Source organism: Lepus europaeus, chromosome 5, assembly GCF_033115175.1.
Source record: "Lepus europaeus isolate LE1 chromosome 5, mLepTim1.pri, whole genome shotgun sequence".
Lineage (NCBI taxonomy): Eukaryota > Metazoa > Chordata > Mammalia > Lagomorpha > Leporidae > Lepus > Lepus europaeus.
Genome location: NC_084831.1, coordinates 59,117,688 through 59,130,335, shown reverse-complemented (window position 1 = coordinate 59,130,335; position 12,648 = coordinate 59,117,688). Strand labels below are relative to the sequence as shown.

Genomic DNA, 12,648 nt, shown 5'->3' with positions numbered 1-12,648 from the left:
AGGTTGGGGGAAGACAGTAAAAAATTGGTGAGAGTGCATTCTCAGGGGAGAGTTAGGGAGAAAACTGCAGTGAAAATTCTACAGAAGGAAGAGGGACCCATGGGTCTATGTGGTAGGGTGTGGACACACATCATGATCACAGATCCAACACAGGACCCCAGCAGCTGAGAGCCTGAGAGAGCACCAGCTTTGGAAAGTGAGGAGAGATCAGACTGTAGCAGTCTATGCCACTGGCGATATAGCTGGGGAGAGAACCTTGCATGACTCCACCCTGGAGTCCTGTGGGGGATAGGATACCTGCCAAAATATCAGGGAAAAAATAAAGGGACATTTTCTCCCACCCTGTTTGCCCCTGTGTGCCAGCAACTGGCTGAGAGAGGGCAGGCACCATTTTGGACAAATGTAACAGCTGTGCCAGCTCTTGTGCACAGGCCCAGCAACCAAGAAGAGATAGGCGCCATCTTGTCAGTAGCCGTGGCAGTGGCTCCAGTCCTCACACGGGGCAACCAGCAGTGAGAAAGCACCATAATGAAATAAGAAGGAGCTGTGACCTGTGCTTTTTGTGTATGCATGTGATCCAGGACCAGAGGGAAAAATCCATGTTCTCCATTGACATCAAGTCAGGCTATGAGGATTAATGGGGGCTGAACACTCACATAGGACTGTGAGGTACCCCCAGTGTCTCGACATATCACAAGCTCTGGTGCTCAGACTGCCAAGGTGGAGCAGCACAGGCAGCTGGCTCTGGAACGTCTCTGCCTCTGTGTGGCCAGGACAGGCTAGCAGGGCAGAGTAGATCCTCTGCTCCCTGAGACTATGGGAGTCTTGTGTGCTGAGATGGTGGGAAATCTGAGGGCATGAGAGGGTGTAAGATGTAGCTGGGTCTCTGGGCAGTCACTGTGAGCAGTGCCACATGCTCAGAGCTCCATGATTACCTGTGGTGGGTCATTGCAGAAAGATCCGTGTTCTCACTGAGGACTTCACAGATCCTTTGCATGGTACTTATGGCAGCACAGATGAGTTTGTACCCACTGTGTGCTAACACTTGGGCATTGATCACCTAGGAAGAGATGATGTGAGGGTGTGATTATGCCAACAGAGATCCTCAAACACTCACTTCTGATAAAAAAAAAAAAGATATCTACCATGCCCACTTGGGTTTCACCCTGGATACTCGCCCCATCCTGGACCATTTACCAGAGCTCCCTGACAACATCCAGCACACATCTCTGGGTATTCAATGAAACAGCAGACATTCCACTAAGCCATAGAGGCATAGTTCAAAGGTAAAAGCCATTGGAGGAAAAAAACACTGAGTATCTCCACAAATGCCTAAGAATAAATCCATAAATTCAAGAAGCAGGAATAAGGAATAAAACATGATGCCTCTATATGAACACAACAATACTTTAATACTAGAATGTAAAGATGAAGGGATTGATGAACTCCCAGAAACAGAATTCAAAAAATTGATCATAGGATTACCCAGAAGTAATCAGAAGCAAATCCACAAATTAAACAAATCCATACAAGACATGAATGAAAATTTTTCCCATGAAACTGAGATTTTAAAAAGAAATAAAAATGAAATATTAAAATTAAGAATTCAATAGATCAAATAAAGAACACAGTGGAAAGCCTTAATAGCAGACTTGATGAGGCAAAAGAAAGAATATCCAAGCTAGAAGACAAATCTTAGGAAATCTTTCAGTCAAACAAAAAATAAAAAAAAAGAAGAAGAAGAAGAAGGAGAAGAAATAAGAATAATTAAAAACAATGTTGGAGATTTATGGGATACTATCAAATGACCCAACATACCAGAAATAGGAGAATGGATTAAATGGCCTATTTAGTTAAATAATTACAGAAAACTTCCCCAATTGAAGAAAGAAAGTGATGCCCAAGTACATGAAACACACAGAACTCCTAATAGACATAACCAGAAAAGATCTTTACCATGACACATTGTAGTGAAACTTTCAACAGTGAAACATAAAGAAAAAATTCTAAAATGTGCATGAAATGCCAGATTACTTTCAGAGGATCTCCAATGAGACTCACAGCTGACTTCTCATCAGAAACCCTTAAGGCTAGGAGACAACAGAGAGACATAGTTCAAGTCTTAATAGAAAAAAAAAATCTGTCAACCCAGAATACTGTACCCTACAAAGTTCTCATTTATCAATGAAGATGAAATAAAGACCTTCAATAACAAACATAAATTGAAAGAATTTGTCACCATTCATCTAGGTTTACAAAAGTTGCTTAAAGATGTGCTACACGTAAAAACACAGAAAATGGTCATCACTATGAAAGAAGGTGAAGGCAGGAAATCTCCCAGTAAAAGTACAAAGGAAATCCAAAGTAAACAATAGGAATATATATATGGGAAAATGACAGAACCAAGTTGTAACTTGTCAATAATAATCCTGAAAGTAAATGGCCCAAACTCACCAGTTAAAAGATACAGAGAGGCTGAATGGATTAAAAAATAAAACCCTCAGTTTGGGGGGGGGGTGGTTAAAAAAAATAAAATAAAACACATCTATTTACTGCTTTCAAGAAACACATCTCACCAAAAAAGATACATGCTTCTAAATACAGGAAGTCCAAATGACTCCACTAAGAGACTCTTGGAACTCGTAAAAGACTTTGGTAGAGTGGCAGGTTATAAAATTAACACACAAAAATAAATATCCTTTCTATACAAAGATAATGCCATGGCTGAGAAAGAACTTGTAAGATCACTCCCATTCATAATAGCTATAAAAATTAAATACCTTGGAATTAATTTAACCAAGTATTTCAAAGATCTCTATTATGAAAATTACAAAACATTAAAGAAAGAAATAGAAGAAGACACAAAAAATGGAAAAAAATCTTCCATGTTCATGGATTGGAAGATTCATTATCATCACAATATCCATATTACCAAAAGCAATTGACAGATTGAATGTGATCCCAATTAAAATGCCAAAGACATTCTTCTCAGACCTAGAAAAAATGATGCTGAAATTCACAGGGAAATACAATAGACCCCAAATAGCTAAATCAATCTTATACAACAAATAACAAAGCCAGAGACATCACAATACCAGATTTCATGTCATATTACAGAGCATTTATACTCAAAACAGACTGGTGATGGCAAACAAACAGACATGGAGAACAATGGAACAGAATAGAAGGTCCAGGAACCAATTCATGCATCTACAACCAACTTATTCCTAACAAAGGAACTGAAAATTAATCACTGGAGCAAGGACAGTCTCTTCAACAAATGGTCCTGGGGAAACTGGTTATCCACAAGCAGAAGTATAAAACAAGACACACACACACACACACACCTGCACCTTCTACCTTACACAAAAATCCACTCAAAATGGATCAAAGACCTGAATCTAGGACTCAATAGCATCAAATTAGAAGAAAACATTTGGGAAACCCTATAAGACATTGGCTTAGGCAAAGTGCAGGAGACCAGCTCCAGCCAGTCCAAGGTCCCTAAGGTGTGAGAGGTGTCAGCGCTCGAAGAAATAAGAGACACACTCACAGCCAAGCTGATGGCATGGCTCTGGCTCTCAAGCACCAGACTTTATTTTTATATCATAAGCCACATAATGATTCTTTTTTCTCACAAAAATAAGTCTGTTGTCCATTATTTTCTAATTACAATTTCTTTGATTTTCAAGGGCATATTCAGAGCATGGGTTACAATCACAGACAGGTGTGAGATAATGGGCTGCCCACACAAGCCAAGGCCTCGAGTGCTGCTGAACTATGCAGAAATTGGCTACACAAGCTAGAATAGTACCTTCCTAATCTAATCTTTACTAAAAGCCCCAAGTTCAAAACAGACCCTTTTTAAAATGTATCCTCTCTTTGAAGTTATTTCTGTAATCCTTTAATTTCTTTATTGTACTTATTTAAAGGTTCACTTAGATCTATTCTACAGTTTTGACATCCTAACCATTGTAGTATTTGTAGCATTTAGTGAATTAAATCTTTAACATTTATCTTTATTCTACGGGGAAGCATACACCAGAGAGCCTGTTGCCTTTTAATTCTTTTCCACAAACAGCTCAACCTTGCATAAAGCATTAACCCTTTCACCTACACTAACATTCTGCTTGATTAAAATTCTGCAAAGCAATGGACATTTTTGGGATAATGATACTAAGCGTTCTTCCCTAAAATTAGGAATACAGTGATCATTAGCAGGACCACCAGGAAGCTTTGGCTTTCTTAAGCAGAGTGTAGTTCCCAACAATTCTAAAACCATCAAGAGGACTGCAGCTGTCCTTCTCACACCTTGCTGAAACAGACCTTCTGCTGTAACCTTGTCAGCCAGCCAAAGTTGCCTTGGCCTCACCAGCAAAGACTTTTTTGAAAAGACCCTTTAAACAAGGCAATCAAAGCCAAAATTGACAAATGGGATTACATCAAGTGGAGAAGCTTCTGCACTTGAAACACACTCTGCAAAGTGAAGAGGCAACTGACATAAGAGGAGAAAATATTTGTAAACTCTGCAACTGATAAAGGATTAATAACCAGAATATATAAAGAGCTCATGAAACTCAGTAACAATAAACCCAATAATCCAGTTAGGAAATGGGCAAAGGGCCTGAACAGGAATTTTTCAAGAGAGGAAATTCAAATGGCCAATAGACACATGAAAAAATTCTCAGGATCACTAGCCAACAGGGAAATGCAAATCAAGTCCACATTGAGGTTTCACCTCACCCCAGTTAGAATGGCTTTCGTATTGAAATCAACAGACAAAAAATACTGGTTAAGATGTGGGGAAAATGTACCATAATCCATTCTTGGTGGGAATGTAAACTTGTGTAGCTACTGTGGAAGACAGTATTGGAGCTATCTCAGACATCTCAATATAGACCTACCACACAACCAGGCCTTCCCACTCCTGGGAATTTATCCAAATGAAAAGAAATCAGCGTATGAATGTTATTTGTAACCCATGTTTATTGCTGCTCAACTCACAATAGCAAGGTATGGAATCAACCCAGATGTCCATCAACTGCAGAATGGATAAAGAAATTATGGTATATATTCACTATGGGATAGTACACAGTGGTTAAAAAAATGAAATTCTGTCATTTACAACAAAATGGATGCAACTGGAAACCATTATCCTTAGTGAGATAAGCCTGTCCCAAAAAGACAGATGCAATATGTTCTTGGTCTGTGGTAACAGAGTATCTAAAAGGTGATGTATAGAAGTGAAATTGACACTTTGAGATGCAATGATTTTGAATAGCTCTTATCTCGACTGTTGAGGAACAGTGTGTTTCTTCTTCTTTACACTATCTTATGAAGATAAAGTTAACTGCCAATAGATTTTTGTAAAAAAAAATAGAAATAGGAGATGGAGGAGGAAGAAGTGTGGGAGTCAGGCAGGAGGGAGGGTAGGTTGGGAAGAATCATTATGTTCTTGAATTTGTATATATGAAATACATGAAGTTTGTGTACCTTAAGTAAAATTTTTTAAAAGGTTCCGATCTTTCTCATGAGCCCATAAATCACTGTTTAATGGGGAAAATCCTGTTAATCCAATGTGTCTTGACCTTTATTTGCAGTAATAATGAACAACCTCTTTACATTTAACTCAGTCCTCTGGTTTCTTCCTGAGAAGGTATCTGAGAATGTGAGATGTTGAGGTGGATTCGTTCTGAGAGGAGGAGCATGGTGGGGGCAAGAGGCGTGGAGTCACCACACAGACCCTGGGAGTTGAGTGAAAGGAGGCCAGAGGCGAGCAGCCCACAGACTCATTTATTTCAGTTGGTACCGCCGCTTATGTAGCCAAGGCAGCCAATCCGGTCAAGGGACGGTCTATGCCCTAAGCAATCACAGCCTGTTGCCAGGCAGGCTCCATTGCCATGTGGTTTCCAAAGCCATCCAATCACAGCCTGTTGCCAGGCAGTTTCTGTTGCCAGCAGCCATCTTGGCATGACCTTCTCATTCCGACACAGTGAGTGAGGGTTCACTGGAGTCTGTGACATTGAGGAAAAGGTATCTGACTAAAGGTCATGGTCGGTACTGTTGTGCTGCTGCCAGGATTGGTGATTACCATTCCTAAGTATCCTGTGGCTGCTGATACTTTTCCTAAGTATCTGTGGTTCATGGACTTATGGCCTTTTCTCTCTAATCTTGGCGAGGGTACACCTTCAACTTCCACTTGTGTAGAAGAACCCTCTGAGTCTGTCATGTCCTCGATCCTAACCCTCTTTAAACAAGACAGCCCATAGTCTCCTCATACCAAACATTTGTCATAGGTTACTTCATCCCTGCAATGGCAAGTCCCTTGAAAATCATCAACTCACTGCCCGTGTCCCATGGGTGCACCATTCCATCCTCTTAACAAAGCTGGAGTCACTTTAAGTTGGTGTGAAGTTTTCCCCAGAATCTCAACAAAGGTTGTGGCAAATATATCTCGACCTTTAGTGTTCTCACCAACCTACAGAGTAAACGTCCTCCCCACTCAAAAACCAATGAGTTACACAAGTATCCGTTTTGCTTCCACCCCTGCTTTTGCTGTTTTATCAGAGAAACTAGGCAAGAAGCGATGGTCTTACCAGTTTAAAAGTATCTGGGAGAGGGTCTGGTGGGGATGTTGGCAGTGACTTTTAGAGATAAAAGGAAGCAGCCAGTCTGGGAGTTGCCTGACAGGATGCCATCAGCCTTATAAACATTTTCCCAAACTTGTTTTCATTTTCAGAAGAAAGGCCCCTCCACAGACGAATGATATTAACACAAAAGAAAATAAGTCAACCAGAAATTGCCAATTAAGTGATTATTATTCAGTAAGAAAGAAAAACTTGGTCCCCTTATGCTTTGAGGATGAACTGAAAAATCCAAATGCCAAGATCATTAGTCCAGCGAAAAGAAAACCTTTTCATATGGTAATATCTATTGTTATTTAGTAAATATGCTTATTCATAGTCACTTGTAGGAATCTATCATACGTGAGTGTTCCAGTGACCAGAATCTTTGATAAAGCCTTGTTATTTTTAAGTTTCACATTCCAACATGTATCAGCACTTAAATTCTTAATGTTCTATTTAGCATTACCCTCAACACTGGGATTCCTTTTCATCTGTTAGAAATGTTGTTTTTCTTTGTGAAGAAGGCTTTATCAAATTTACTTGACTATAACAGAAATACCAAATAAAAATGCAAATTACAAAATGACTGGATAATGTGTTAATTTTTCTAACAATTATTTCAGCTGTTTTGAACAAAATATGCATTTGTTTAAGGTTATTTGGGAGCCCACAGCATATGTAGCAAGGTGACCTGGCTTGAAAACTCTCTCATCAGGAATCAAATAGTTACACCCTTAGCCTGCTCCCCTGAGCTCCACACTATTGTCACAGATAACAGTTTACAACTCTGATGCTGGACAGTACATGCTCTTGCCATGACCTTTGACAAGGATGCCATTCAAAGCTAGATTACCAAAGCTTACACCATCCTTCAGAGTCTTCACACTGCCTTCCTTTACACAGGGCTTGCTTTTTCTGAGCTGGACTGCCGGAGGCGTGTCTGATTGGCAGAGCCTAGATCACACCAAGAGAGGCTGACAAAGAGTTTCTGCCCATACAGGGTTCACACGCTAGTAAGATGGGAAATCCTCTAGGATGTTGGACAGATCAAAACTATGCCAACATTCCACTGCTGTGGCTAAATAGGGAATATAGGCACCAATAGTAGATTTCAAACTAGGTCTTTGGTCACATTTTTAATAATCACCTTGGAGCCGGTACTGTGGTGTAGTGAGCTAAGCATCTGCCTGTGGTGCTGGCATCCCATATGGGTGCTGGTTTGATTCCTGGCTGTTCCTCTTCCAATCCAGCCCTCTGCTAATGGCCTGAGAAAGCAGTGCAAGGTGGCCTAAGTGCATTACCCCTGCATCCACACAGGATATCCAGAGGAAGCTCCTGGCTTCTGGCTTCAGATCAGGCCAGATGAGGCTGTTGTGGCCATTTGAGGAGTGAACCAGAGGATGGAAGACCTCTCTGTCTTTCCCTCCCTCTCTAACTCGGCCTCTCAAGTAAATAAATCTTAAAAAAAAAAAAAAAAAGAAAATCACAGGCATTAATTTGTCTTTTATACTAAATATATTCAAGAGCAATGACTAAATTCTTATTTCATTAGTTATATTTTTAAACAAAAAATAACATTTATTGACTCAAGTTTTCTTTTTTAGGTGACTAAATTTTATTTCTCTATTTTAAAAATGTTTTATTAATATAAAGAAAACAGATTTTATGTATTTCATAGGTATAGTTTTAAGAAGATAACCATATTTCCTCCCCTTATCTTCTCCCTTCCTCAACCCCTCTCCTTTCTTCTTTTCTGTATTTTTCTTTAATTGTTGCAAAGACATAATTTTAATTCACTCTATAATCACAGGTTTAATTCACCACTAATCATAATATTCAACAAGTACAAATTTTAAAGCTAAATACTAATAATATATATGTAGTCTATTTCTTTGGTATTAATCCTTTTTAAAGATTTTATTTATTTATTTGAAAAGCAAAGTTACACAGAGAGATAAACAGAGAGAGAGAGATCTTCCATTCACTGGCTCACTCCCCAAATGGCCACGATCGCTGGAGCTGCATGGATCCATAGCTAGGAGCCAGGATCTAGGAGATCCTCCACATCTCCCACGCAGGCACAGGGGCCCAAAGACTTGGGCCATCTTCCACTGCTTTCCCAGGCCATAGCAGAGAGCTGGATAGGAAGTGGAACAGCCAGAACTCGAACCGGTCCTCATATGGGATGCCGGAACTGCAGGCAGCGGCTTTACCCGCTACACCACAGCGCCAGCCCCAATATGCTTTTTTTTTTTTCTGGAGTATTGAAATTAAGAAATGCCAAAACAATACTCTATCTTACCCACAACTTTATTTTGCAATGACAACACTCCAAATCTTTAAGAACTATACTTATTTCTTCATATCCTATTTTATTTCAAAAAGAACTTAACAAGGCTGAAAGTTCAGATTTTATCCCTGCCATGCCATAAAGTATTAAGAGGAGAAAGAAGTATACCACATGCAAGTACATGCTTTGTTTGCATTTGAATATCATTACTGTTCATATTAAACTCCTATGTATTTAATATGAATACACTCCTTGACCCAAACGGTAGAGTTAGATATATGCCTGGGGACTCCAGTTCAATCCCATGAAGGTGGCATGTACAAATGCCATCTCACTAGTCAAAGTGATCGATTTCAGTTCACAATTGATCATAATGATAGGTCTAAGAGTTAAAGGGATCACATAAACAAGACTAGTGTCTGCTAATACTAACTGATAGAATTAAAAAGGAGAGAACTATCCAACATGGGAAGCAGGATACACAGCAGACCTATAGAAGGGCAGATGTCCTAAACAGCACTCTGGCTTCAGAATCAGCCCTTAAGGCATTTGGATCTGGCTAAAAAGCCCATGAGAGTATTTTAGGCATGGAAAGCCAAGACACTGTGGGAAAAAAAAAAAAAAAAAAAAAAAAAAACCTAAATGAAAGATCTCTGATCTCTGTGAGTGAGATCCCAGGAGAAAGAATGGGCCATCAAAGAAGGAGGTACCTTTCTCTGAAGGGAGGAGAGAACTTCCACTTTAACTATGACCTTGTCTAAATAAGATCGAAGTTGGCGAACTCAAGAGGCTTCCATAGCCTTGGCAACTCATGACTAGAGCCTAGGGTGATTACTGTGTCAAATGTTAAATCAACAACAGGAGTCACTGTGCACTTACTCCCTGTGTAGGATCTCTGTCCTTAATGTGTTGTACCATGTGAATCAATGGTATAACTAGTACTCAAATAGTACTTTGTGTTTCTGTGTGAGTGCAAACCGTTGAAATCTTTACTTAATATATAATAAATTGATCTTCTGTATATAAAGATAATTGAAAATGAATTCTAATGTGAATGGGATGGGAGAGGGAGCAGGAAGTTATGGGGGGGGAAGCCACTATAATCCGGTAGCTGTACTTTGGAAATTTATATTTATTAAATAAAAGTTTAAAAAAAACCCAGAAAGTTAAAAAATAAAAAATTACGTTAGTTTACACATTCCCTAAGAGCAAAATAAATAAATACTCCTATGTAGTCATTGTTGGAATAATGTTCGACTTTATTTTTATGTTTAATGTGTATTTCTTGCCTCAATAGACTTATGACTGAGTATTATTTTTTTAATCCACAGGAAGAAAGTGAAACAAATCCCATCATTTTCCATGACACAAGAAACGTACAAATGTTGCTTTTGACCAAAAATAGACATTCTACTTATCCTTTGAACAATGAAAACACTTATTTACGTAAAAGAACAAACTTTGTTTTAGAAAGAAATTGTGATGTTCTCAAATCTTTAGTTAGCGGTCAATCTATCACTCTTTGCAAACCCCAGAAAACTACATCTATAGCATGGAGGAACGATACACGACCCATGCCCTTTGAAATGGGCCACAGGATCACAAAGGAGAAAAGTAACAATCAGAAGTTAGAAAATGGATCTTGCAATAGGCCCCCACAGGCTTCTTCCAGCCTCACCAAAAAAATTGTGCATTACCTGGATAAAAATGTTGTTCAAGAAATGAATACTAAAGTTGGCAAATGTGAAAAAATGTTTTACACAGTAAAACCAATGGACACACACAAATTTGGTGCCTCGCCTTTCACATGTTTCTCAAAGCCTGTCAAAAATATACTCAAAATACACAAATCAAAGAATATAACACCACTGGATGATTTGTTAAATTTGCCAGATGAAAATTAGTTACCTCACAAAGCACCATTTGTACAGCAATCTTGGGGTGAAAAGAAGCAAATAATCATTTCAAGATTATAGACGAAATTCTTTTTCAAATAGTAATATTTTAATGGATGGTACAAAAAAGGTACAGAAATTGGAATTAACAAATCAAAGTGGTCTGTTCAAGAACAATCAACACTCGTACTAAATAATAAGACAAAATTAGAAAGTAACTAACAAGAGGAATTAGTTCATTACTTATTTCAGTTATTTAGAATGATCAATCAATAACATTCCTACAATAAATTCTGATTTGGTACTCAGACTGGCATAAACTGACTGGAAATTTACTGTTTAAAGCCAAGTAGTTGATTATCAAGTAAGAAAACCTTACGATTTAATTAATGAACATTGAGTTAATCATATAACTGAATTTTTCATAATCATGGGAAAAAGCATTACGTTAGCAATTTATGCAATTAAAAATTTTGTAAAATTAGCTTTTTGTATTAGTAGATGTTGGAACTTCATTATTATGTAATTTTTTCAAGTATAATGTTTTCATGAATCACTAAATAATTTAAATTAATAATGTATTTAGTAACCAAAATAATTTTTATAGCAAATCCTGTAAGTATTAACTATTTTAAAGTATATTATTGCATTGCTATTTTATTGTTTCTCATTAATTCAAACAATATGAAGGTAAAATTCAAAAAACAAGTTACATTTTAAGCTTATTTATTTACTTGAAAGGCAGAGTCAGAGAAGCAAAAGCAAAGAGAGGGGGAGAGAGAGAGAGAGAGAGAGAGAGAGAGATCCTCCGTCCACTGGTTCATTCCCCAAATGGCTGCAATGGCTGGAGCTGGGCTGATCCGAAGCCAGGAGCCAGGCCAAATTTCCCAAATAGGTGCAGGGGCCCAAGGACATGGGCCATGTTCCACTGCTTTCCCAGACCATAGCAGGGAGTTGGATAGGAAGTGAAGCAGCTGGGACTTGAACCAGCACCCATGTAGGATGCTGGCACTATAGGCAGCAGCTTTACCAGCTATGTCTCAGCGCCAGTTCCACAATACATTTTAAAAGCTAATTTGTAATTCATTTGTTTGGAATTCAGAATGTATTTCACATATAACTAATCTTGGAAGTGATAAACTGAGATTGACCACAAAAGTCTACTTAACTTATAATTTATTCCATAGAGTTTATCTGAAAATAATAAAAAGCAATAATTTAAAATTCCAACAATTAAAAGATAAAACTGAGTAAGAAAGTCAGTACTGGAGGAGAAACAGTTTGGATTAGAAGCATTTAAGTTGTTAAGGAAGGACTTAAAACGGTTTGCTAAGTATTCATGTGATATTGCTATTGTCAGCAAGCGATCTAGGACTTGCTCCCTCATTTCTCTATTCGAAGCCCAACTTGTTCTTTCATTTCTCTATTCTCTTCAAGGTAGGAAACTAATTCTATTATGAAGGAATCTGTAGGATGCACAATTTAATCTTTAGACCTTATAAAAGAGATGGCTAACATTTTTCTGCAATAGCATAGCCAAAATAAGAACTCAAATAATAATCTCATAGCTAGATTCACTTCGCCATCAGCGAAGTATACAGTAAGTAGAAAAAACCTCCCTTTCAGACCAAAGGGAAAGAAAGTTTTAAAGTGAGAATATAATTTTCCTCATGGGCATTGTCTACCTTAGAAAAACTACTACAGAACATGCCTGTGACTATAGACTTGTAGTTCAGGCCACCGAAGATTAGAGATGGGAAACGGGCACTCCCTTGACTTGCATCCTCTGGTCTGCTTTAACACAAACCAGGAGGAAAAGAAAGCTCGGCATCAGAAG

At 38.4% G+C, this 12,648-nt stretch overlaps 1 protein-coding gene across 1 annotated transcript in view; it reads left to right on the top strand.

The window, feature by feature from the left end:
* C5H1orf141 (chromosome 5 C1orf141 homolog) overlaps positions 1-10,820 on the top strand; it is a 63,085-nt gene extending 52,265 nt beyond the window's left edge. Inside the window, exons 5-6 of the mRNA XM_062190092.1 lie at positions 6,743-6,923; positions 10,248-10,820. Of these exons, the coding sequence (XP_062046076.1) occupies positions 6,743-6,923; positions 10,248-10,820 (754 nt within the window). The remainder of the gene's footprint in view (positions 1-6,742; positions 6,924-10,247) is intronic.
* Positions 10,821-12,648: the final 1,828 nt, after the last annotated feature.